Source organism: Dasypus novemcinctus, chromosome 7 (genome assembly GCF_030445035.2).
Source record: "Dasypus novemcinctus isolate mDasNov1 chromosome 7, mDasNov1.1.hap2, whole genome shotgun sequence".
Classification (NCBI taxonomy): domain Eukaryota; kingdom Metazoa; phylum Chordata; class Mammalia; order Cingulata; family Dasypodidae; genus Dasypus; species Dasypus novemcinctus.
In genome coordinates this window covers 16,859,717-16,885,058 of record NC_080679.1, presented here as the reverse complement: position 1 = coordinate 16,885,058, position 25,342 = coordinate 16,859,717, and the positions used below count along the sequence as shown (strand labels likewise).

The 25,342-nt window shown below is 40.8% G+C and overlaps 1 protein-coding gene across 1 annotated transcript in view; it reads left to right on the top strand.

Moving 5' to 3' along the window:
- The window catches only part of RHBDD1 (rhomboid domain containing 1), a 164,275-nt gene that overhangs the window by 11,010 nt on the left and 127,923 nt on the right, over positions 1-25,342 (top strand). Inside the window, exons 2-3 of the mRNA XM_004453879.5 lie at positions 9,984-10,489; positions 11,949-12,081. Of these exons, the coding sequence (XP_004453936.1) occupies positions 10,057-10,489; positions 11,949-12,081 (566 nt within the window). The 5' untranslated portion in view covers positions 9,984-10,056. The remainder of the gene's footprint in view (positions 1-9,983; positions 10,490-11,948; positions 12,082-25,342) is intronic.

Here is a 25,342-nt window from a genome sequence, read left to right as displayed (position 1 = left end):
TTGTCCTCTTTAGGAGGCGCTGGGAACCTTTGCAACCTGCTTTTATTGTGTCTCTCATTATGTTTTTCTTTTCGTGTCTTGTTGCATCATCTTATTTTGTCAGCTTGTCACACCTGTCCATCACACCAGCTCATTGTCTTCTCTAGGAAGCACCAGGAACTGAACCACGGACCTCGTGGCAGGCGAGAGCTCAATTGCTTGAGCCACGTCCACTTCCCTCTGGTACTTCTTAATGAGAGGTTTTAGCCCTTCAGTGGCTTCGGGCTTAAGGTAGCGGTCCTGTAATTTGAATTGTATTTGAATTGTATTTGAATTGAATTTGTATTTGAATTGGTGGTCTACGAGCTATTACTTGTGGTTGGGAGTTTTCCCAAACCACAGGATTGACTTCTGATTCTGGTGAATGGGTTTTGGGGGAAGCTGCTGGGCAACTGACCAGGACAAAAGATCTGTGAGATCCTGAGACTAGTTGTATTGATGAGTTAAACCACCACATAATGTCCCTTCCTTTAGTGGTGTGGGGCAATTTGGCTCCAATAAGAACTTAGGGCAGCATATTCATACTTGCTACTGAAGAACAAATGCACAGCAGTTTGGGGGTGAAATACTGGATTCTTGATTGCCCTTCAACTCCTATCGGTCTGCATGAATTTTCCCAAAGTGCCCCCTAAATTCAGTTAAGACAGTATAAGTTGCGCCAGTATCTAAGGAGAAAAAAATAATCTTTCCTGCCACCTCAAGATTCACCCTTAGTTCCTTCAGTGATACATGGATGGACTGAACTGGAGCAGGGGAGGTGCCAGGGCATCCTCATTCATCAGTGTCCATGTGTTCCATGCCCCCTAGTGCCATGGCTTGAGGGACCATGATCATGACTCTCTGGCAGTCCCCTGATCCTGAGCTGGCCATGGGCAATTTCACACCTATTGTCCCATGTGGTGACATCTGGGGCAAGGTGTTGGTGGGGCAGTTCCCTGCTTCCACTGTTTGAGGGTAGCCCAGGACACTCCCTCCTCCAGTGTCCTGGTTGCCTGTACTGGAAACAATGAGGGGTCTTACTCTTTTAGGTGAGCAGGGTAGGAGGCCACTCTTGATTGTTCCTGAAGAGTCTACACAGCAAGGAGTTTAACCTGTTTCTTTATTTTGTGGTCTGGGTCCCAGTTCTTGAATACTGAAAAGGCAGAGTCTAAGAGCTTATCAATAAGGGACTGGGGACCCGAAGCTAGTTTTTGGAGTTTTATCCTGATATTTGGAGCTGATTGGCTGATAAAATGAGTGTTCAGAACAGTTTTTCCCTCAGCTGACTCAGGGTCCTGTTTGGTGAACTGCTTGAAGGCTTCCACTATCTGCCTTGAAACAGTGCTGGATTTTCTTTTTCTCCCTGGGTAATTTCTTTATTAAGGTTAATTGGTTTGACTATGTACTTTTTCATCCCTTCAGTTAAACAGGTTAACATATGGTCTCATTCTCTGAGGCCTCCCCTTCTCTGATAGTCCCCAGCTGGGGTCCTGGGTAGGGATGGCTCTTGGGGTTGGTCTGTGACCACACTGCCAGCATGTTTTCTGCCCTCTGCCCTGATTCGGGCCTTTTCCTTAGGGGTGCAACATGCAGAGAGAATTAGTTGAATATCTTTCCAAGAGAGGTCATATGAGTGGGTCAAAGTAACAAATTCCACCACAAACTTGGCGGGGTCCTCTGAAAATCTATCTAATTGGCTTTTACCCTGGGCCAAGTCTGCCAGTGTGAAGGGGACATGAACCCTGAGAATCCCCTCTTCCCTGTTTGCTACCCTCCAGAGTGGACACAGTGGAGCAGGCGGGGTGTAGGAAGTGCCACTTGGGATATGGGGAGGAGAGGTTAAGGGATCATCCTCTCCAGGTTTAGGTGGGGGCTACGGAATGGATGGGGGAGGGACTGAGGGGGAAATGTCCTTTCTCTTAGGTTCGAGAGGGGTTTGAAGAGCTCACTGCAAGGGCAAGTGGGGAGGGGCAGGACAGGCTAGTTTGAAGTCCTCACTGTTACTGTTGTTGGGGTGATCAGGTCTGTCCCCTTTGGAGGAAGGCTTGTCCTGTTCTACTCCTACTTGTTTCTGATAACAAATGTGACAAATGCCCTGCTTTTTGGGATTTTGATAAAGGACTATGAAGAGTTGAACATAAGGAACCTCTCCCCATTTCTTGTGCTTCTTGCAGGAGAGGTCTAACTGGAAGATTGTATTCCAGTTAAGAGACCCAATAAGGGGCCAATTTTCATTATCTTCTAGGCCATATTAGGGCCAAATCTGATTACAGAGGAAGGTAAGTTTCTGTTTGTGAAGATCATCGGTTGGAAGGTCCTGCCAATTTGTGGGGAGACATCCTGGTGGGGTGTCACTCACTGGCTTAGATTGGAAACTGCCCACAGAAGGAGTAAGAGGAGAGTCAGGGATCCCACTTAAAAGAGCCTGCAGCTCTCGAATTCATCCCCAGGCCAGGAGAGCGAGAGTAGACCCTCGGAGCTGTCTACCACTGTGGATTTCAGGGGCATCCTCCAGATTTGCAGGTGACTAGCCCACACGTCATAGGACAATGTTTTGTCCTGAGGCACCTACCAAATAAGAGGAAGAGAGTGAGAAAAAGAGAGAGGTGGACAGAGGGCAGAGAGAATGAGAAGAGGACTTACCAACCTGATGTTTTGGTACTAACTCTATGTTCAGGTCCCTTTTGTGGTCTCCAAATCTTCTGTTGATGGAGAGGGTTCTTGTTCAATCGCAGGAAAGAATTCAAGGACTGAACTAGGCATCAAGATGGTTTATTGAGCAGTGTTAAAGTATAGAATAGTATTAAAGGAAGGACAGAAGGAACAAGGCAGGTGGAATAAGTGCTGAGAAGTACTTGAGTAGCTTCCAGGTCTCCCAAGTGAAGAGCTACCTCAAGGTGTTTGTTAGTTGACACCTTATAAGTCCTTGGGCAAGGGGCAGGTTACTGGATAAGTTGAGCCATTGTTTGAGCAACCTATCTCTTACAAACAGGTGTCTTTCTCTGGAAATCTGAATCTCATAACTTGTGGCTGCTGCTCTTTCTGCATTGTAGGGTTCCCTGACTCTCCATCTTTCTCAGATTTCTAGATAAGTGACTAACTGCTCCAGGTTCCTAAATACCTGATTCTCCACTTGCCCCTGGTTCCCTGTTCTCCTACCTCATAATTGAATGCAAAATTTACATTATGTTCAAGTTGTTCCCAAGTATATCAAGCTCAGTGGGACAAATTTACGGATTCAGAACAAACCTCAATAGCAGAACTGACTGTGCTAATTACTTCTACTTCCTTCACCATTGCTCTATTTTCATGTCACACTACTGCTTCTGTTTAGAATTCTTTTCCTTTTTTTTTTAAAAAGATTTATTCATTTATTTATTTCTCCTCCCCTCTCCTGCCCCAGTTGTCTGTTCTCTGTGTCCATTTGCTGTGTGTTCTTTTTTGTCCGCTTCTGTTGTTGTCAGCAGCATGGAAATCTGTCTCTTTTTGTTGCATCATCTTGTTGTGTCAGCTCTCCGTGTGTGCAGCACCATTCTCGGGCAGGCTGAACTTTCTTTTGCACTGGGCGGCTCTCCTTACGGGGTGCACTCCTTGCGTGTGGGGCTCCCCTACGCGGGGGACATCCCTGCGTGGCACGGCACTCCTTGCGCGCATCAGCACTGCGCATGGGCCAGCTGCACATGGGTCAAGGAGGCCCAGGGTTTGAACCGCGGACCTCCCATGTGGTAGACAGACGCCCTAACCACTGGGCCAAGTCCGCCTTCCTTTTCCTTCTTTTATGGACTTTTTTTTTTAAGGCTTAGCTGAGGTGAGGAAACTTCCCTAAGGCCTTCTCCAAATTAGATTGGCTTACCATTTTTTATATTGACATATGCATGTACAGTATTTACCTATTTCTAAAAAGCATCTCTTTTAGATGACATAATACACAAGCGAGTAGTAAGGGAAAAAATCGGCTGAGGCGCTCTCAGCCAAAGAAAGGTTACTCATTTATTAGGTGAAATTAAGCTTTGTTTAGCTGTGAGAAGATTTTGCACAAGGCAGAGTAAGTCCTGTATGGTATTTTACAACAATGCAAAGACGATTCCTGTGTTCCAGTCCCCTGGGTGAAGTCCATGTTAATGCCCCTAATACTATGAAGGTATATTTTTGCAAAAGTCATTCTTGAGAGGCAAAGTGATATGATCCAATTCCTTAGCTTTTGGTGATTTGGCAAAGCACAGGGAATAATGGATCCTTTATACCAGGAATTCTCAAAAGGCAATAAAGGAGCTTTTACCTCTCTGTGGCTTCCCACAGATGAAACCTTTAAATTTGAGCAAAGGCAGGGCCTTGGTTGAAGAGTCACCAAATAAGGAACACTTCACAACCCCCTTTCCACAGTCCTTGCCTACCAGATGCCTGGCCCTGGTGGAGGAAGGTCAAAGAAGGCTTAGGGGCTTTTGTTGCTCAGCTCATTTGTATAGAATTTATTCTAAAATGAGAGCAATGTCATTTGGATTACCCTTCTTCCCTCCCTCACTCTTCTTCCCCCCCTCTCTCCTCCTTTCCTTTCAACTTGATTAAAAAAAAAAAAACATTCAGGCAATTTGAGATTTTATTGAGAAAAATAGCTATTTTGACATTATATCCAGTTTCTCATTTATCAGCAGAGGTGGCTGAGGTGGTTAGGTATCTCCCTCCTGCATGAAAGGTCCTGAGTTCAGTTCCCAATGCCTTCCAAAAACAGAAGACCAGTACACAACAGACAAACTTGATTTTGAGAACCTGATTTTCTTGTGGTTTAGCTATGATTTAGCTGTGAAGCTGGGTATTTGGTGTTACTTTGCAATTGCTTCTCTCTTTTTTTTAATTTTTAAAAAAATTTTATTGCCTTTTTAAAAAAAGATGCATAGATCACACAAAATGTTACATTAAAAAATATGAGGTTCCCATATACCCCACTCTCCACCCCCCTACTCCTCCCACATCAACAACCTCTTTCATCAGTGTGGCACATTCATTGCATTTGATGAATACATTTTGGAGCACTGCTACACAGCATGGATTATAGTTTACCTTGTAGTTTACACTCTCTCCCATCATTCAGTGGGTTATGGCAGGATATATAATGTCCTGCATCTGTTCTTGCAGTATCATTCAGGACAACTCCCAAGTCCCGAAAATGCCCCCATATCACACTTCTTCTTCCCACTCCCTGCCCTCAGCAACTCCCATGGCCACTGTCTCCACATCAATTATACAATTTCTTCTATTGCTAGAGTCACAATAATTCTATAGTAGAATACCAGTAATTGCACTCTAATCCATGTTTTATTTCTCCATCCTGAGGACCCTGGGATGGCGATGTCCACTCCATCTCTAAATCGAGAGGGGACTTAGATCCCACATGACAGATAGATGGGATTCTCCTGCTTACAATTGTAGATTCTCTCAGTTCCCTGGTGTGGTGGTTGACCATCTTCACTTCCCTGTTAGCTGATCTGGGAAAGTGCAATGAGCCGGAGAGTAGGTGTTACAACTCTGCTGAGGCTCTGGGCCCAACTGGCGCATGGACAGTCCAGAGGTTCAAGTCTCCTGAGTATACACCAACCCCAACGACAACCACAAGTTCAGTAAAAGTGACAGAAGAGGCATGTGTGAAGAGGTCACATCTGAGAGCACATCTTACAGTGCATCACCTATTACACTGATGAAAGGCAAAACGTCAAAAAAAAGTTTTATGATTTTTTCATTTTTTAATACCCTAATTTATTTTTTACTTTATTTTAGTTTTTCTAAATCATTATATATTCTATTTCTAATCTTTAAACCTGTCATTACTATTTAATTTTCCTACTAATTGAATTTGGCAGTATATTAAGTGTTGGAGATTTGGGTTCGAAGGGTATCGGGAATGAAAGAAAGAGAAAAAGGAGAGTGAAAGAAAAAGAAAGAAAGAGTGAGAGAGCTGGGATCAGGGTGTCTGTGAGTAGAGACTCATCAGACAACTTTATTGTTTACAAGGGGCTCACTATATACCCCAGTCTACGTGACAAGCAGCAACATGTAGTCTATGTGACAACAAGCAGCAACATGCAGTTAACTATTAGCATTACTAAGGAACTCTGAGGAACTAAAAAAATCTTATCTCCGGGTACAAAGTCTAAGTGTTCTATTTACTACAAAATGTATGTGCTCATCTTTTCTTTCAGCCTTTAACAGCTTCATCCTGTTTGCTGGGAACTCTTAATTACTGCATTCCTTAGGGTGCAAGCATAGCCATGGAAACAAGATGTCTTTCCTTGTGAGACCACTGTGCCTCAGTTTCCAACAATTAGGCTTCATTTTTGAAGAAGTTTTGGATCACAGAGAGGTTCAACTATGGCAGGGAAGAGCACTGGTGTGGGATGTCGTTGATGGGGGAATGCATGGGTGGGAGAGAGTTCTCCAGGGCATGCACATAGGGTATGTAGATATGTTTGGACATTCATTGAGTATTGTCATAGTGGGTAGAGTTACACATGACAACTGATGGAGTGCTGAGTTCCTGTCCTGGGGAACTCTGTCACATTCCCCAGTGTAACAGCAACAATCCCCCAAGTGCAAGGACAAAGACCAGTGAAGAAGGATTGTCCAATGATGGGCCCTTGATACTGATGACTATGCTTATGAGCCTGTGTTCTTGAAATTTCAACTAGGCCTAGAGCTGCAGGGTGTCTCAGAGTTACCCCCTGAGAGCCTGCATGTTGGTCAAATATGGCCACTCTCTAAGCCAAACTCTGCATGTAAATGCATTACCGTCCCCCCAGTGTGGGACATGACTCCCAGGGATGAGCCTCCCTGACACCAAGGGATTACTACCAATCACCAGCCGGTGATGCAATTATAAAAAGATCTTGAATTAATGGGGGAAATGGTAAAGACAAATGAGTTTTTATGGCTAAGAGACTTCAAAATGAGTTGGGAGGTCATCAATGGGGTCACGCTTATGCCCATCTCAGTAGGATCCCATAGACACCCAAAGTAGATACAATGCCAGATAGAGGTGTTCCTGACGGCTGTGGAGACAACCAGGTCCTACAGTCATGGCAGATGGCTCTGGAGTTCAGTGCATTGCCAGTGGGCCTTACTTTGGAATTTGTGCTCCTGAGTGTGATGGAATTGCATTACTCTCTTAAACATAGTTACACAAATTGACTTGAATCAAGAAAACAATTACATTTGAGGCACAATATAAAAGTTTTATGTAGTAAAGATTTTCTATATTTGAAATATTTTAAAAACACAAACATTTTGGCATGCTTAATGTTAGTCACCAATTGCTCTTTCCTAAGAAAGGGGTTTCTTTTTTTAGCAGCTGTTTGTGTCACATTTATGAATATAGAATGTCCCCACCTAATGCTAACTCTTGAACTTCAGTGTTTATCCTAGATTTAGGGAGGGGCAATCCTGACCACCCTTTTAAGGGCTTTGCCATCTTCGTCTTTCTCAAATGGATGAACATAATACTGGTGGGAGTCTGTAGAGGAGGAGGCTCTCACCCTGTACCCCTTTCCTGATGTTCTAATCCCTGAGCACCCCGAGAATAGGTGGCTTAAGAGGTCCTAGGCCCACATACGATTTTCTGAGTACTCAGAGAAAGCCTGAATGCCCTCTCTGATCCTAGGAGCTTTTGTTTAATCCACTCAACAAATGGGCAACAGTAAATGGATTAAAATATCTGTGTGCATAAAAGGGCTCCTATTTACTGCACAGTCTTCTGTCAGATTTCACCAGTGGCCGTGGTAGAAAGAAAGCTGGTAAAGTTTTGATGGAGTTATTTTAATTGGGTTCCATTTAATCCCCATCCTTACTCACCCTTTGAGCATGAGGCATTGCTGACTCTCTGACTAGGTGTGGGGAATGATCAAAGCAATGTCCAAACTCCTGTAAAGCAACTGACAGTGGCATGTACTCTGTCTCCTTTTCTCTGAGCCAACTGTGACGGCTAGTTAGAATCTTATTTGTTAACTGATCCCCTTGGTGACTTTATTAAGAGTTAGCCTCTTCTGAGCCAGGAATAAGTGAAACCTTTCTTTCTTCTACCAAGAAGAATTCACACATTTCTTTCTGTCTCTCTCTGTGGGTCTCTCTTTTAGTTTCCTAAAGGCTGCCAAGGCGATATACCAGAACTGGGTTGGTTTTAACAAGGAGGATTTATTGACTTAGAAGCTTACAGTTCTGAGGCTGTGAAAATGTCCAAATCAAAGCCTCATCGGGTGATGCCTTTCTCCTTGAAACTGGCTGCCGACAACACTGGACTCATGTCACTGGCAGGGCACAATGGCAGCATCTGCTCTCTCTCCCTTTTCCTCCAGGTCTCGTTGTTTTCAATTTCTGGCTGCTCTGTCTCAGATTTCTGTGGGTTTCTTTCTGAGCTCCTGTCTTTTCTCTCTCCTTAGTTCTGTGATTTCATCTTCTTGCTTTCTCAGCTTTCTCTCTGTCTGTCTCTCCATATTCATCCCATTTATAAAGGACTTGAGTAAGAGGATTAAGACCCGTCCTGGGTCATGCCTGTCTGAAGTAATCTAATCAAGCTCTTATCTACAGTAATCTCATTAAAAGCTCCCACCTATAATAGGTTCCCACCTACAGGAATGGATTAGCTCTAAGGACATGATCTTTTTTAGGGGCCATAAAAACCTCAAACCACCATAATCCCCGTATCTCTTTTTCTATCTGTTTCTGCCTCTCCTTGGGTACATGTGTGTTTAGGGATAGGTGAACATTTCAGTGGCTCTCCTTACGGGAGGCACTCCTTGCGCATGGGCTCCCCTATGTGGGGGACACCCCTGTGTGGCAGCGCACTCCTTGCGCGCATCAGCACTGTGCGTGGGCCAGCTCCACACTGGTCAAGGAGGCCTGGGGTTTGAACCGCAGACCTCCCATGTGGTAGACAGACGCCCTAACCACTGGGCCAAGTCTGCCACCTCTCTTTTCACCTTGACTGAAGTGCTTAGTCCCTTGGAATGAATTAATTTTGAGCCTTAATTTTTTTTACTCTGTGTAATTTAATTAAATGGACACACACATCTTTTTGTTGTCTTTCATTTAAATTTGTTTACAGCATTTCCTAAAGTTGTAGTTACTTTCCTCTGTCTTTTGCTTTTACCTAAACCAGCATGCTATTCCTCTAGATCTTTCACCCTTAGCCCAGACTTGGGGTGGGGAAATAGACTGTGAACCATGGGCCTCTTGTCACTAACTCCAGCGCATCCTTTAGGGTCCATGCGTATCTCACCATCGCAGGCTAACTTGTGTACCTTTAGTCTGGGCTCTCTGTCATGACTTTTAGAACATGTGTGACAGCAGCTGGTTTACTTCTTAGTAAAAGGGGAACATCTTAAAAGACAGAGACAGTGTTTCAGTACCTACAGAGTAGGTAGCTTTTAAAAGCTAAAGTTTTTGTAAAAATATTCAGGTAGTTGATTTCTGGCAATTTAGAAGTTGAGATAGAAGAAAATTACACTTGCATTTTTAAGCTTGCCTGTTGGCATTTAAAGATGTTGGAGCAAATCCTACTATAGTAAAATAGAATATTTCTTTGAAAAAAATAAAGGGGGTAAAGAATCCTGACCAGTATTCTGAGTAGAAACCATTATTAACTATTTTCACCCTATCTTTTGTAGGTCTTTCATTAGGTTATAACTTTGTCTGTAAGAAAGATAGGTCATATTTTCAAGGCATATTCATCAGAGTAAGCATGCCTGTCCATTAAATGGTCCACTGGGATTTGGGATGAAATTTCTATTTTAGAATGTAAAATGAGAAGGGTGTCAGCCAGAGTCCTGGATATTATTTTGGAAGACACTGAAAATAAGTATTTCTGTTAGAAAGGGAGGTAGAATATACAAAAGGTAGGCTCAGCTTGAAGTGGATATGTCTTATTAATATATTTGTTCTTAGTTGATGGATTTTCACATGAATTTTATTTTATATTTTAGGTTCATCTGTCTATATACCTCTGCAGATTCTGAAAACTTGACCATCACCGGGTTGTTTTCCTGATATCTAACCATGCAGCGCCGATCAAGAACGATAAGTACTGGGCTGCTTCTGCTTCTTTCTCAAATCCTCAATGTTGGGATCAACAATATTCCACCTGTCACTCTAGCAATTTTGGCTTTTAACATCTGGCTCTTCCTGAATCCTCTAAAACCACTGTATGATTCCTGCATTAGTGTGGAGAAGTGTTACCAGCAAAAAGACTGGCAGCGGTTAATACTTTCCCCCTTTCACCATGCCAATGATTGGCATTTGTATTTCAATATGGCGTCCATGCTATGGAAAGGAATAAAACTGGAAAGAAGATTAGGCAGTAAATGGTTTGCCTATGTAATCACCACATTTTCCCTGCTCACTGGGGTGGTGTACCTGCTTTTAGAATTCGCTCTTGCAGAATTTATGGATGAGCCTGACTTCAAAAGGAGCTGTGCTGTAGGCTTTTCAGGTAAGGCAAATTAATTTCTGAGGGAGCTTGCCTGAAGACAGCAGGAGAGGTGTGGCTGCTGTCACTTTTTGAAGCAGGGATCCTTAGTTGATAAGGGGACTGAGTTCTGAGTGGTTAAGGCCCCCAGATTTTGGAAGAGCGGCTGATTGGAGTACAGGAGGGGCACAGGTTTTCCTATTTCACATTATCCTGCATCATTCCCTTTTGAACAATCTGGACTAGGTCCTAGGTGAATGTGATTATATATAGAGATAGAATACTGGAGATCAATGGGAGAGAGAAGAAGAGATATGATGTGGGGGCATTTTCAGGACTTGGAGTTGTCCTGGGTGGTGCTGCAGGGACAGCTGCTGGACATTGTATGTCCTGCCATGGCCCCCTGGGTGGACTGGGGGAGAGTGTAAACTACAATGTAAACCACTATCCATGTGGTGCAGCAGTGCTCCAGAATGTATTCACCAAATGCAATGGATGTGCCACGACGATGAAAGAGGTTGTTGATGTGGGAGGAGTGGGGTGAGTGGGGTGGGGGGTCTCTGGGGACCTCATATTTTTTTAATGTAACATTTAAAAAAAAAAGAAGGAATAAAATGGGTAGATTTGTGATAGGGAATTCTCAGAAAAGATAAGTGTGCCTCTCAATAACTGCATTAAAATAAATGCATTACATATTACCCATGGAATGTTTTAGGAACCATAATTGTCATTCAGATGATAGATCCATAGGGAGGAGGAATTGTCTTAGTTTTGTAGGCGAAGAAACTGAGAGCTAAAGAAGTGAGGCAATTTGCTCAAGATCACAGAGTTCGTGAGTGGTAGAAATGGGATTTAAACTCAGTCTATATGACAACCATGTGATTCGTTGCCTTTCACTTTTCCCCCCTCATTGATTCTTTTTATACATATATTCCATGGGACTTAAATGGCCTTCAGGGTTTAAATTAAGTGTTCTAAAAATTAGAGTGTGAAGGGGAGGAAGGGGGAAATATTCCTGATGCAGAAGGAAACCAATTCCTTCCTCTTTCCCTGCCATCTTCCCCCATCCCACCAAGATGGGAGAACAGGATTTCTACTATGGAGGTTAGAAAAGTACTCCTTGATGGTATTTTATCCCCATTTTATGTGTTATATATTTAATAGCATACTGGGAATCAGTATGGACTTCCGCATTAAGAAATATCAAAGAAATAATTGCCTTGAACTTGTATTGATTGGTACAGCGTAGGTAGCTTTTAAAAGTGAAAGTTTTTGCAAAAATAGTCAGGCATTTGATTTCTGGCAATTTGGAAGTTGGGATAGAAGATAATGTGGGAAGGAATAGAATATGTTTGAAAGCAAAATTTCAATGTAATCAAATGATCATTTTCACCTTTAATTTGTTTTCTTTGCAAATATTGATTCCCTGGTTTCTCTCCACATTTGGATTGTTAATATTTTTATGTTCTTTATTCCCTTTTAGGGGTTTTGTTTGCTTTGAAAGTTCTTAACAACCATTATTGTCCTGGAGGCTTTGTCAACGTTTTTGGTGTTCTGGTATCCAACAGATTTGCTTGCTGGGCAGAACTTGTAGCTATTCATTTCTTTTCACCAGGGTAAGTATTTACTTTAAAAGGATACAATGAACAACTTGATATTTCTCAGTGTGGTGTTTGAAACTATATGTACATCAGAAAAGCAAGTTCTGAAATCGAATTCATTCCTGTGGGTGTGAACCCATTATAAGTAATAATAGGAAAGTTCCATGAGGCTACTTCAGTTAGGGTTTGACCCACCTCAGTCAGGATGTGTCTTAATCCTATTACTGGAGGCCTTTATAAAGGGAATGAATACGGGGGAGAGAGAGAGAGAGAGAAAGCTGCAGAAGCAAGAAGCTGAAATCAACAAAACCTGGCAGTGAAGGGAGAAACCAGCAGATGCCACCATGTGGCAGAGGAGCCAAAGACCGCTGGCAGCCTTCTTCAGGAAGAAAGCATCACCTCGATGATGCCTTGATTTGGACATATTCCGCATTCTAACTGTAAGCAAATAAATTCCCATTGTTTAAGCCAAACCATTTCATGGTATTTGCTTGGAGCAGCCTAGGAAACTCAAACACACAGAGAAAGAATTGTAATAATAATGAGGTAACCAGTGATTTTTACAGTGAAGTTTATTCTTTAATTCCAAGGCCACAGTCAAGTTTAATGGTTTTAATGGCAGACATCTTGGCTTTGAATTCTGTCAACCACTGAGCTGTGTCATTTGGGGGCCCTTGTCTTATCTGTGTTTCAGTTTCCTCATCTTTGAAGTAAGAATAAGAGAACATACTATGGAGGATTGAGAATCATTATTAACTGACCAATCAATTAGTTAGTTCTAGTAATAATCCAAAGTGGCATGTAGAAATCAGGCAATTAGGAAATGAATTATGTAAATTAAAAACTTCCAGGGATACTAGTACAATGCCTTTAAATTGTAAATTCTCTTCTTATAGAATTTTTTAGAAAAATAAGACCTGACTCACAACCCCAATATATAGAGTGATCCAACTCTGAGCTATTTGGAGAGGAAGTCTGAGCCCTGTTTCCCCTACCTTCCCCTCATGCCGCTGTGGCTGCCTCAGAGGGTTCTCCACCAAACCTAGTGCTCCAAGGAACCCAATTTGAAAACTGCTGATCCAGCTTAAACTTCACAGGTGAAGACCGGGAAATTCAGGGGCTCCTCACACAGCTGGTGGAGTCACTGGGCTAGGTAGGATTCAAGCTTCCTGACTCTTGGTCTGGCACTGATGCCCATTCATGCTGTTCTTTTCCCGTTTTCCTCCTTTCTCTGCTTTCTGTCAAGAAAAAGGAAGAGGAATTGTTATTATTTCCCCACCTCTTCTACCAGCTTCACTTCACTTAATCTATAAAATACAACCAGAAACACATGATTTGTTTGTTTATATTTACTATGGGGACCTGTATATTATTTGGAAATGGAGGGAATAGAGGAAGAAGCAAGGAGGATTTTTTTCCCCCTGAGATTCTTCTTTTCACACAGTTTTTATTTTGATTTGGGTTTGTGTGACTAGGTTGGGGGTTGTATTTTGTTTGTGAATATTCTCCGTGGGTTGTTTGTCAGCCCAGTAACCATGAGCTCTTCTTTAATGCTAATCTCTATCATGGGCAGCCATTGCCAGCTGGTCTCTGAAGGGCAGTGATGTGGCTACTGAACTCCACTCATTTGCAACTGCATTGTTATCTGGTGACAGTTTAGGGAAGAAAGCCTAACAAAATCTTCAAAGTTTTCTTTGAAAAAGGGTCCAGTAATGTCTGTCCCTTATCTGAACAGCTCTCTGTGTACCTTGCCACTCACAACCCCCCTGATTTGCTTGGTGTGACTTGGTTCTCTATGTAGACAGGAGACTTGTTTGTGACAGACAACACCCAACATTCATATGAAAATCACTCCCTCTGGTACTTGAACTTTTCTTCTATAATGAATCCGTTGAATAGCAGTGCCTTTAATATTCTCATGCAACTATTTCTGAAGAATCTCATCATGCTTTTTATGTTTTGTTTTTTTTTCAGGGTCTTCCCTTTTTATATGGAAAAAGCATGGTTGAATTTTTATGTAATATGTATTTTCTGTGTGGTGGGGCCTGACATTTTGAGCCAGGGAACTAAATCAAATTTTCTGTCTTTGAAGTTTGAAAGAATGAATCTTTTGGTTGTTTAGGATTTGACTACTTTGAATGATAAACTTCTTCTAATATCCAGGCATCTACTTATGCTTGTGTCCAAATAAAGACCAAGCTGAACACTGGCCCAGGAAACCTGAGAAGCAGTACTTCTCTGAGATGAATCTTGGAAGAATGGGAGAAACTAGAGCTCTCTTTGCCCTGCATTGTTATTTTCCCAGTGGTTGTCAATTAGAATTTTCATTGGGAAAACACAGTAAAGCTTCAGAACAAAGTCTGCCTTTATTATAGGACTGTCTGAGCTGCCCTTGGGAAGAAAAAAAAAATCTGTGGAAACAAATATTTTGTGGAAATTAGTAATTTCCCCCACTTAGGGAGTTTTACGGAGCAAAGGAACTAAATAGCTACTGCCGTGAGGGGGTGTGGACTTGACCACCAGTCTGGAGATCACACTTATTTGCATGGTGCTTATACTTTTTACCGTTGTGAGTGTACCTTATTCCAGTGATTGCTTTGCCTCACTCCCTTCTTTTCATTTCCCTTGAGGTCTTGGGGCCCCAGTATGTGACTGTGTCTGAAGAGGCACTGTTGTCGATTTCCTCTAGGTTCTTGGCTATGTTACATAAAAGAATGTAAGAACATGCCAGTTTAGATAGGCCAGTAGTTTTTTAAGGAAATGAGAGAAGAGAGTAGACATGGGGGAAAATAACAGCCAGGTGTACTCGCAGGCTGGTTCAGGCTGAGAAGGAAAAAAAGAGAGTTGATTTAGCCTCTGTGCTTGCCTTTTTTTTTTTTAAGATTCATTTTTATTTGTTCCCCACCGCCCCGCCGTGCTTTGCACTCGCTGTCTGCTCTCTGTGTCCATTTGCTGTGTGCTCTCTGTGTCACTCATCTTCTCTTTAAGAGGCACCGGGAACCAAATGTGAGGGAGAGGTGCTTAATCGCTTGAGCCACCTCCGTGCTCTGCTTTATTGTCTCTCTTGGGTTTCCTCTTTGTGTCTCCTTGTTGCATCAGCTCACTGTGCCAGCGCATTGCACCACCTTGCTGTTTTGCTTGCTTTCTCCAGGAGGCACTGGGAACTGAACTCAGGGCTTCCCATGTGGTAGGTGGGAGTGCAATTGCTTGAGCCACATCTGTTTGCCTCTGTGCTTGCTTTTTAAACCATTAATTATTCCTCCCCTTGTTAATGTTTGGGGGAGGAGTCCCAGTTGTTTGCTGGGAGGGGCCAATGATAAGTCCCCTTGAGAATACCTGGGGCTTTTCCTTGATCCTGGGCGAAATCTCATTCCAAATGGAGGATTCTTGTGGGGTTCTTTCAGCAGCATTTTGGTGGGGGTCTTTCCTTTGGGTGGGGGAGGGGTTTCCAGGTAGAATTCTATGGCCACATGTTTCACTGCCATGTCCCAGATTCATCTTCTCATTCCCCAAACCAGCCCGCTTTAGCACCTCTCTGAGATGGCAGGGAAGGGGCAACCCCCCAAGAAGCCCCAGGGGGGTATGCTAGCTCCTTCAGGAGGGGCTGCCTCCTTCATAGGCGGGGTGCTAGCCCTTTCCCACCTTCCGTCCCCACCAACAAGCTGTTGCTAATTTTTACTTTCTAGTGCAAATTATGAACCTCTGCAATTTTTTATATGAGCCTTAGGTTATTATGCAGAAAACTGAAGTTCAGAGAAATTAACATGAGCCAGAGTAAGGTAGCCACTCAGTGACCATGTTGGATAATATGGTCAAGTGTAAGAGGACCTCGGCTCAAGTACTAGCTGTGTGACCTCAGGCAAATCATATAACCTCTCTAAGCCTCATTTTCCTTATGTATAACATGGGAATACCACTTACCCTTCTTGCTTCATAAGTCAGTTTTAAGGAGTCAAAGAGGTAATTCATATGAAAGTGCTTTATGAATCATAAAATACTTAATGAAATACACCTCTGGGAGCAGGGGTCTACTGAGAAGAATCATATGTGATTTCTTTTTCTTTCTAAAATTGGTAAAATAAATCAAGTTATTCAATTTTGTTTGCTGGAATTTTGTCTGTCCCACCTCTCCCCCCTTGGTTCTGCATGGCTTTCCCATCCTGAATGACTGTAGTCTAAACATGGCTGTGAGCCGCTCTTTCACACTAATTAAGCAGGCCACAATTGCCCTGGGAGATTCTTCAGTATAGCAGGCCTTTCTTTGGCTTTAGATACTTCTTCACTGCTAATATTTGACATGAGTATTTACTCTGACTCTACTAAAACTTTGTGATTAGCTGACCAGATGAGAAAAAAGGAGATTCAATGATTATTCACTTGTTCCAATTTTTTTTTTAATTAGAGAAGGTGTTGGTTTTCAGACCAATCATGCATAAAATACAGGATTCCCACATACCACCCCATCACCAACACCTTGCATTGATGTGGAACATTTGTCACAATTGATGATAGCACTTTTTTATAATTAACTTTTTTTTTGCAGTACTTTACCTTTGTTAAAATTGATAAAATTATTAAAACCATGCTATTAACTATTGTCAGTAGTATATGTTAAGTATCTTTTTTCCATATACCACCCTATCATTAATACTTAGTATTTCTGTCATACATTTGATGTAACTCATGAAAGAACATTCTTTTACTTGTACTATAAACTATAGTCTGTTGTCTACAATAGGGTTCACTGGTTTTACAGTCCTATGCTTTATCTTCTCATTTTTATTCTAGCACCATATGACATAAAGTTTCCCCTTTTAACCACATTCACCTATATAATTCAGTGCTGTTAATTACATGTACAATAATGTGCTACTCTCACCACCATTAATTTCAAAATCTTCACAATTAACCTAAATAGAAATTCTGTACAAATTAAGCACCAGCTTCCCATTCTCTACCCTTAATCTACTCCCTGGTAACCTATATTCTAGATTCCCACTGTATGAGTTTGCTTATTATAATTAGGTCATGTCAGTGAGATCATACAATATTTGCTCTTTTGTGTCTGACGTTATTTCACTCAGCATAATGTCCTCAAGGTTTATCCATGTTGTCACATGCATCAGGACTTCAACCCTGTTTACAGCTGAATAATATTCCTTTGTATATGTATACCACATTTTGTTTTTCCATTCATCCTTTGGCAATTGTGAATAATGCTGCCATGAACATTGTTGTGCAAATATCTGTTTGGGTCCCTGCTCTCAATTCTTCTGGGTATATAATAGCAGGATTGCTGGGTCATATTGTAATTCTATGCTTAGCTTCCTTGAGGACCTGCTGAACTGTCTTCCACAGTGGCTGTACCATTTTACTTTCCTACCAGCAATGAATGAGTGTTCCTATTTTTCTACCTCTCTAGCACTTGTAGTTTTCTGGTTTTCCAATAGTAGCCATTCTAGTGGGTATCAAATGATATCTCACTGTGGTTTGATTTGCATTTCCCTACTAGCCTAGTGGTGTTGATCATCTTTTCATGTGCTCATTAGCCATTGGTATATCCTCTATGGAAAAATGTTAATTCAGTTCTTTTGCTCGTTTTTAGTTTGGGTCAATTGTTTTATACTGTTGAGTTGTAGTATTTCTTTACATAGTCTGGATATTAAACCCTTATTGGATATGTGGTTTCTAAATACTTTCTTCCATTGTGCAGGTTGCCTCTTCACTTTCATGACAATGTCTTTTTTTTTTTTTTTTTGGTTAGTTCAGTAAAAAGAATTTATTGGAAAATGGGGAAAGAACAGAACTTGCTGACAAATGAATGGAAAGAAAGATGGAAATACACACCAAAATTTGGTATGTGCTTCTCTAGCAGAGACAGCTACAATGTCTTTTGATGCACAAAAGTTTTTAATTTTGATCAGGTCTCATTTATCTATTTTTTCTTTTGTTGCTTATGCTTTTGGGTATAAAGTAAAAAAAAAACATTGCCTAACACAAGATCCTACATTTTCTTATGGGAGCTTTATAGTCCTGGACTTTGAGTTAATTTTTGTATATGATGTGAGGTAGGGTCCTCTTTCATTTCTTTGCATATGGATATCCAATTTTCTCAGCACCATTTGTTGAAGAGACAATTCCTTCCCAATTGATTGACTTGGCAGTCTTGTCAAAAATCAATTGGCTATAGATATGAGGGTCCATTTCCAAACTTTCAGTTCAATTCCATTGGCCAGTAAGTCTGCCCTTGTGCCAGTGCCATGCTGTTTTGATGACTGTAGCTTTGTAATATGCTTTAAAGACAGGGAGTATGAGTCCATCTTCACTCTTCTTTTAAAGATGTTTTTGGCTATTTGGGGACACTTAGCCTCCCAAATAAATTTGATGATTGGATTTTCCATTTCTGCAACAAAGGCTATTGGAATTGCATTGAATCTTTAAATCATTTTGGGTAAAATTGACATCTTAACAATATTTAGTTTTGCAATCTATGAATGCAGAATGTCCTTCATTTTTTTAGATCTTCTTTGATTTCTTCTAGCAATGTTTTTTTAGTTTTCTGTATATGAATCCTTTACATCCTTGGTTAAATTTATTCCTATATATTTGATTCTTTTAGTTGCTGTTGTAAATGGAATTTTTCTTGACTTCCTCTTTAGATTGTTACAAGTATATGGAAACAACTAGTTTTTGTGTGTTGATCTTGTATCTTGCTACTTTGCTGAATTTGTTTATTAGCTCTGGTAACTTTGTTAAAGATTTTTTGAGACTTTGTATATGTAGGATCATGTCTTCTGCAAATGGTGAAAGTTTTACCACTGCCTTTCCAATTTTGATGGTTCTTATTTCTTTTTCTTACCTAACTGCTCTGGCTAGAACTTCCAGTATAATGTTGAAAAACTGTGGTAACAGTGGGCATCCTCATCTTGTTCCATACCTTAGAAGGAAAGCATTCAGTCTTTCACCACTGAGTATGATGTTAGTTGTGGGGTTTCATATAGGCCCTTTATCATGTTGAAGTTTCCTTCTATTCCTACTTTTCTAAGTGTTTTTATCAAGAAAGAATGCTGTTTCTCTGTGAACATTTTAAACTCTCCCTCATTTTTGAAGGACTGTTTTGCCAGATAAAGAATTATTGGCTGGCAGTCTTTCTTTTTCAGTATCTTAAATATGTCATTCCACTGCATTTTTGCCTCATGGTTTCTGATGAGAAATAAGCACTTAGTCTTTTTGTGATCCCTTGTATGTGATATATCACTTTTCTCTTGCTGCTTTCAGAATTCTCCCTTTATCTTTGTCATTTGACGTTCTGATTGGTATGTGTCTTGGAGTAGGTCTATTAGAATTCTGTTTGGAGTATGTTGTGTTTCTTAGACAGGTATTTTTATGTCTTTTATAAGAATTGGGAAATTTTCAGCTACTATTTCCTCCAATATTCTTTCTGCCTCTTTTACCTTCTCTTCTCCATCTGGGACATGCATGACATGTATGTTTGTGCACACATGCTGTCACTGAAATCCCTGACATACTACTCAAGTTTTCTGTTATTTTCTCTTTGTTCTTCTGCCTATGGTTTTGACTGTCCTGTCTTCTAGTTCACTGGTTCTTTCTTCTGCCTAGTCAAGTCTGTTGTATGACTCTAATGTATTTTTCTTTTTTTAAATAGCTATTTTCTCATTTTAAAATTTTATTTATTATAAATTTTATTTCTTTTTTGTAAAATTATACTTTTACAATTTAATTACTGTGAAATCATTTTACCATCTTTATTAATCTTTTTAGTTATTTTTTAAAATCTTGTGTTGAGGGCTGACTTTCAGTAGATTATAGCAAGGGAGCTCCTCTGCTATGTATGAATCCCTGGCTCAGAAGCAGGTCATCTACGAATGGCTTAGCACCAGGTCCCCATGAATGTGTAGTGCATGATGGGCAAGGAGGTGGCCCCCTTTTTGGCCATGCCCCATTTCCTGGGATGAGGGGGTCTCTGCACCTGATCCTGGTCCTGGCCCTGACACATGGCGGGGGGATGCTGCGCATATGGGTGTGCACAACAGCCCACTCTAAAGAATTTTTAATCTCTACTATTGTGCCTTTCATCCCTATAATTTGTTATGTTTATTTTTTTATACTTTCAAATTCTTATGTTCACATATTGTCTTCTTAATATCTTTTTCTCTTTATGCATGTTTTCCTTCATCTCCTTGAATTGACTTAGATTTGTTTGAACTACTTTAGTTGTTCCAAATTCTTTCTTTCCTCTGAAGTTTTAATTTGTTTCCTTGACTGAACCATAGCTTCCTGTTTCTTATTATGATTTCTAATTTATTGCTTATGTCTATGCATTTTATCTTGGTGAGTTAACTCTAAAGATCAGTTTCTCCCTCTTGTCTAAGGTTTTATTTTCTATTAACTTTGTGTTAACACTCTTCTTTGACCCTTGGCCCATCTTATTCTAGACGTTTAAAATAGCCGGTGTTTAACTGATCAGATTTCCTCAGCTTTTCTTCTTCTGATTCCCTGTACCCTGGCTCCTGGCTATGGCTATTTGGTACAATTTTTTTTTTTCTCCAAAAAAAAAAAAACAGGGATTGCACCTATTACCTCATACATGGGAAGCAGGCACTCAGCCACTTAAGCTATATCTGCTTCCCTGGTACAATTTTTAAGATTGTACTTTCTGTGTGATTATTTCACCTCCAGGAGAAAACTTCGTTTCCTCTGTCTTCTCTGGAAATCTTGATCTGTTTGTTTTTATACAGAATTTTCTCCCAGCTCCTTTGATTTATTTAAATTCTCTCCCTCACTCAGTGCTCTGTTTTCCTTACTCCTTTCATTCCTGGGACCCTCCTGTCTTACAGCATTTCAGTTTAACCCCTCTTTTTTTCCTCTATGAGAATTTTCTGCCTCCAGTTTGTTCCCTGATATAGGGTATATTGTCCTTAGGAGCCACATGGCATCAATCCAGAAATGTGTGTCACTCCAGAAAAGTCTGCTTTGCATTTAGGAGTGGTTCAGTCGACAGAAACTGGATTGAGTAAGTGCAACACTATGCACCTGCAGTTTTACTGTGGTCTCTCTCTCCCTTTCCCTGTCCCCTCCTTGGGGCCCTTTTGTATGCAGCACTCCTCAGTGGGTTGTGTTCTGACCTGGGTTCTATCTCTTCTGTTCCCTTTGTGAGGTGGGAAGGATCTAGGTCACTGCCTCTGAGCAACTCTCAAGCTCCATGGGAGTGAGTGAGGGAGGCAGAGTGGACTCGCATGTCTGGGATAGAAATTTCCTACCCAATATTTTCCTTTTTCTTTGATTCAGTGTTTGTGGAGTCCTTCTCTAGTCTCTACCATCTTCCAGAGGTCTAAGCAAGTGGGATTTGTACTTTTATTCCCTGAATCACTGAGGAGGTTTTTTTTGGGATATCCTATGTCTCAATGTTGATGCTGTCATCCCAATTATTTTTATTACAAAGATTTTCAAGCATAAAGAAAATTTAAAAGGCAAGCAAAATTGCAGAACCACTTGAAAGTAAATTATAAACATCATGATACTGTACCCTTAAAAATTTTATTGTGTATCTCATAAAAATAAAGAAATCCTTCTACATAGCCACTTTATTATTGTCTTACAAAAGAAAATGAACAGTAATTTCCTAGAGTTATCTAGTAACTGTCCCATATTCAGATTTCACTACTTTTCAAAATGTCTTTTATATTATTTTTTTTTGCATGGGGAAGGGTGACCAATAACCCATCAAGGTTCACACACTGCATTTTAATATTATATTTCTTTGTTCTCTTTTACTCTAGGGCAGTCCTTTCTACCTTTTAAAACTTTCCATGACATTGACATTTTGAAAAGAGTAGACTTACTGTCTAGCAGCATGTTCCATTTTCCGTATTTGTCTGCTTGTTTCCTTGAGGTATTTAACTGGTCCATATAGCTCCTCCATATCTATAAATTTGGAGCTACTTCTAAAAGCTTAATTAGATTTAGGCTAAACTGAGTTTCTGGCAAAAATGTTTTATAAGGGTAATGCCATACACTCTATTTTGTACATCAGGAAGGATATAATATCAGGTTGTTCCTCTATTAGGAATTGTTTGATCCCTTAATTGAAATGGTGCAGGTAATCTGTGGGTGATGCTTGGACATCTCACAGATAGTTTGTTCTCAATAACCTTTTACCTTATGGTTTATTATCCATCAATGGAAGCCGTGAAGGATGACTTTCTATTATTCCTTCCACACTTATTAGATGGGATTAATCTAAGATTGGGAGTTGAGGCTTAAAGGCAAGTAATTAAAGAGGGTGAGAGTCTTGCCAACAATAGATCTTAGTTGTTTGTGCTTGAAGCTTATTCAATTTTGTATGCTTTCTTTAAGAAAAAAAAAATCAAAAATTAGACTCAAGTAAATATTTTACATGAGCAAAGAAAGGACAACAATTTATAAATTTTGAAAAGATGACAAGTGCTATAAGCATTACATAATACAGGAAAATAATATCATATTTTGGTGGCAGACTTGGCCCAATGGTTAGGGCGTCTGTCTACCACATGGGAGATCCACGGTTCAAACTCCGGGCCTCCTTGATCCATGTGGAGCTGGCTCATGCGCAGTGCTGATGCATGCAAGGAATGCTGTGCCACGCAGGGGTGTTGCCCCCATAGGGGAGCCCCATGCGCAAGGAGTGTGCCCCGTAAGGAGAGCCGCCCAGCGCGAAAGAAAGTGCAGCCTGCCCAGGAATGGTGCCACACACACGGAGAACTGACACAACAAGACGACGCGATAAAAAGAAACAGATTCCTGTGCCACTGACAACAACAGAAGTGGACAAAGAAGATGCAGCAAATAAACACAGAGAACAGACAACCGGGGTGGGGGGGGAAGGGGAGATAAATAAATAAATCTTTAAAAAAAAAAAATCATATTTATTACTTGCTGGCACACCTCTGTAATAGTTCCCTTCTCCCCTAAGTTTTGCTACATACCCTATGCTCTCCTCTTTGCATGACAATAATTTTGCAATAGTATTTCTGTAGAGAGAATTGCATGGTAGATCAAAATTAGTTTTTTGAAAATTATTATTGAGGGTTCAGAAGTGTTTCTTTCAGCTTTATAACTTAATTTTTAGAATTATTATCCAGTTTGGCAAAATCTCTATCAAGATGTTTTTACATATGAGCTGTAAAATTTCAGGGCTTTTCAAGTTTTGTTGTACAGCATCCAATATCAAATGTTACTTGAATTGATTTGACTGTTGTCAGTGATCTTTAGTGGTACAGTATGAGCTTTATGGTTTCTTACTGGTATCAACATTTGTGCTGAATGAACAAGTATTTACAAACTTTACTAATGTTCATGTAAGAAATCCAAGATCCTATTAATCACTTTTATTTATGGCTTTTGGTACAGTTTGAAAATATTTGTTTGGGAGCTGCAAACACAGGAAACCAAATAAATTTTATTTCATGTGTGTCTCAAGAAAATTTAAAGGGTTGATACATTTGTATTTGCATACACTACATTATTGAATTGAATATATTCCTGACAGGGGAGAAGTTCTGTTTAACTTCCATTTTGACTACATATTAATGAGAATTGAATCCTCCACTTTCAATTCTACATACTTGGTGAATCAAAGACTTTTCGAGACCCTTGGTTCTGGCTCATTCATTGTGCTATACTGCTGGTGTTAGCAGCGTTAGGACACTACAGAATGCTGTACGGCTTATGCTTTTGTGCCCCATTACAATTCTGGGTAAGGCTGCACAGTGGGTGTAAGAATGTTTCTGGGAGTCATTTTTGCATTGAGACAAGTAGTGGTGACTTAACTATGCACTAAAATGACCATGAACTACATAAATATACTCCGCTGAACCCAAACTAAGTATATCTTCACTTGGCTTTATTTTAGCAGAACCCCCAGAATGTCTGCAGCCACTCTAATGCCGCCTGACATGGGAGGAAGTGTGACAGTAAGATAACAATATCTTTCCCATGTTTCTGGTAAAATTTGGGCTTAGAAGGAGATCATGCAAGTGAAAGGCCTGATGTTTTATGAGTGTCTAAGGTTCCTGCAGCTGCTGTAACAAAGCCCCACAGACTGGGTAGCTTAAAACCACAGGCACTGATGTCTTGCAGTACTGGAGGCTAGAAGTCTGCAATCTGTAGGTGTTCACTTGGCCATGCTTCCTCTAATGTCTGTGGGATCCTTTTGGTGGTTTGCTGTCAATCCATGGCATTCTTTGGCTTGTGGCATAATTCAGTTTCTGCCTTTGTCACATGGCTGTCTTTTCTCTCCTACTGACTGTGTCCAATTTTCTCTACTTAAGAGGATACTAGTTATTTTGGATTAGGGCCCATCCTAATCCAGTTTGGCCTCAACTTAACTCATAACATCTTCTAAGGCCTTCTTTTCAAATAGGGTCATATCCCTAGGACCAGAAGTTAGGGCTTGAATGTATCTTTTTGGAGGACACAATTTAACCCATAATTATGAACTTCTCTGCAAATTCACCTGTGGGTTCTAGTGAGAGAGTTGTCCCAGTCATGACAGTAGGGTAAGGAAGGATTTGAAGCTGAAGATGCTTATAGACTGTGGGAAAATGGAGGGATTAAGGGAAACTCACTGAGTTTGAAAACTGAAAGCTGAAAGAATAAGAATTGGTAGTCAAGGGCAGGATGTTGGCATTTGTTTTACTGGTGATGTGATCCAGAGCTTGTCTGAAGTGGTATGAAACTGAGTGGTATGAAATGTCACTGGGGGCAAGGTGATTAAGGGGTTGTGACAATAGGGGTCAGATGGATTATCCACATGGACGGTGGAACCACCCAGGATGATAATAGGAGTTAGGTTGAGAGGAAGACTGTGAGATGATTCCAGAATCCTTGATGGATGTGGGGAAATGACATTGGAGGCATGTAGCAGGCAGCAGCTACATCTGATTCCTATTGCTGCTATAATGAATTACCACATACTTGCTGGCTAAAAACAAAAATGTATTGTCTACCAGTTCTGGAGGTCAGAAGTTTGAAATCAGTATCACGGAAATCAGTGGCACTGCAAGTTTGAAATCAGTATCTAGGTTGTCAGCAGGACTGTGCCCCTTGCCTCTTCATCTTCTTTTAGCTTCCAGCATTCCTTGTCTTTTTGGCCATATCACTCTCATCTCCGCCTTTTTGTCACATCTTGTCTATGTGTTGATTCTCTCTCTGATTCTATCTTATAAGGAACTTGTAATTACATCTAGGGTCCACCCTGGATAATCCAGGATCATCT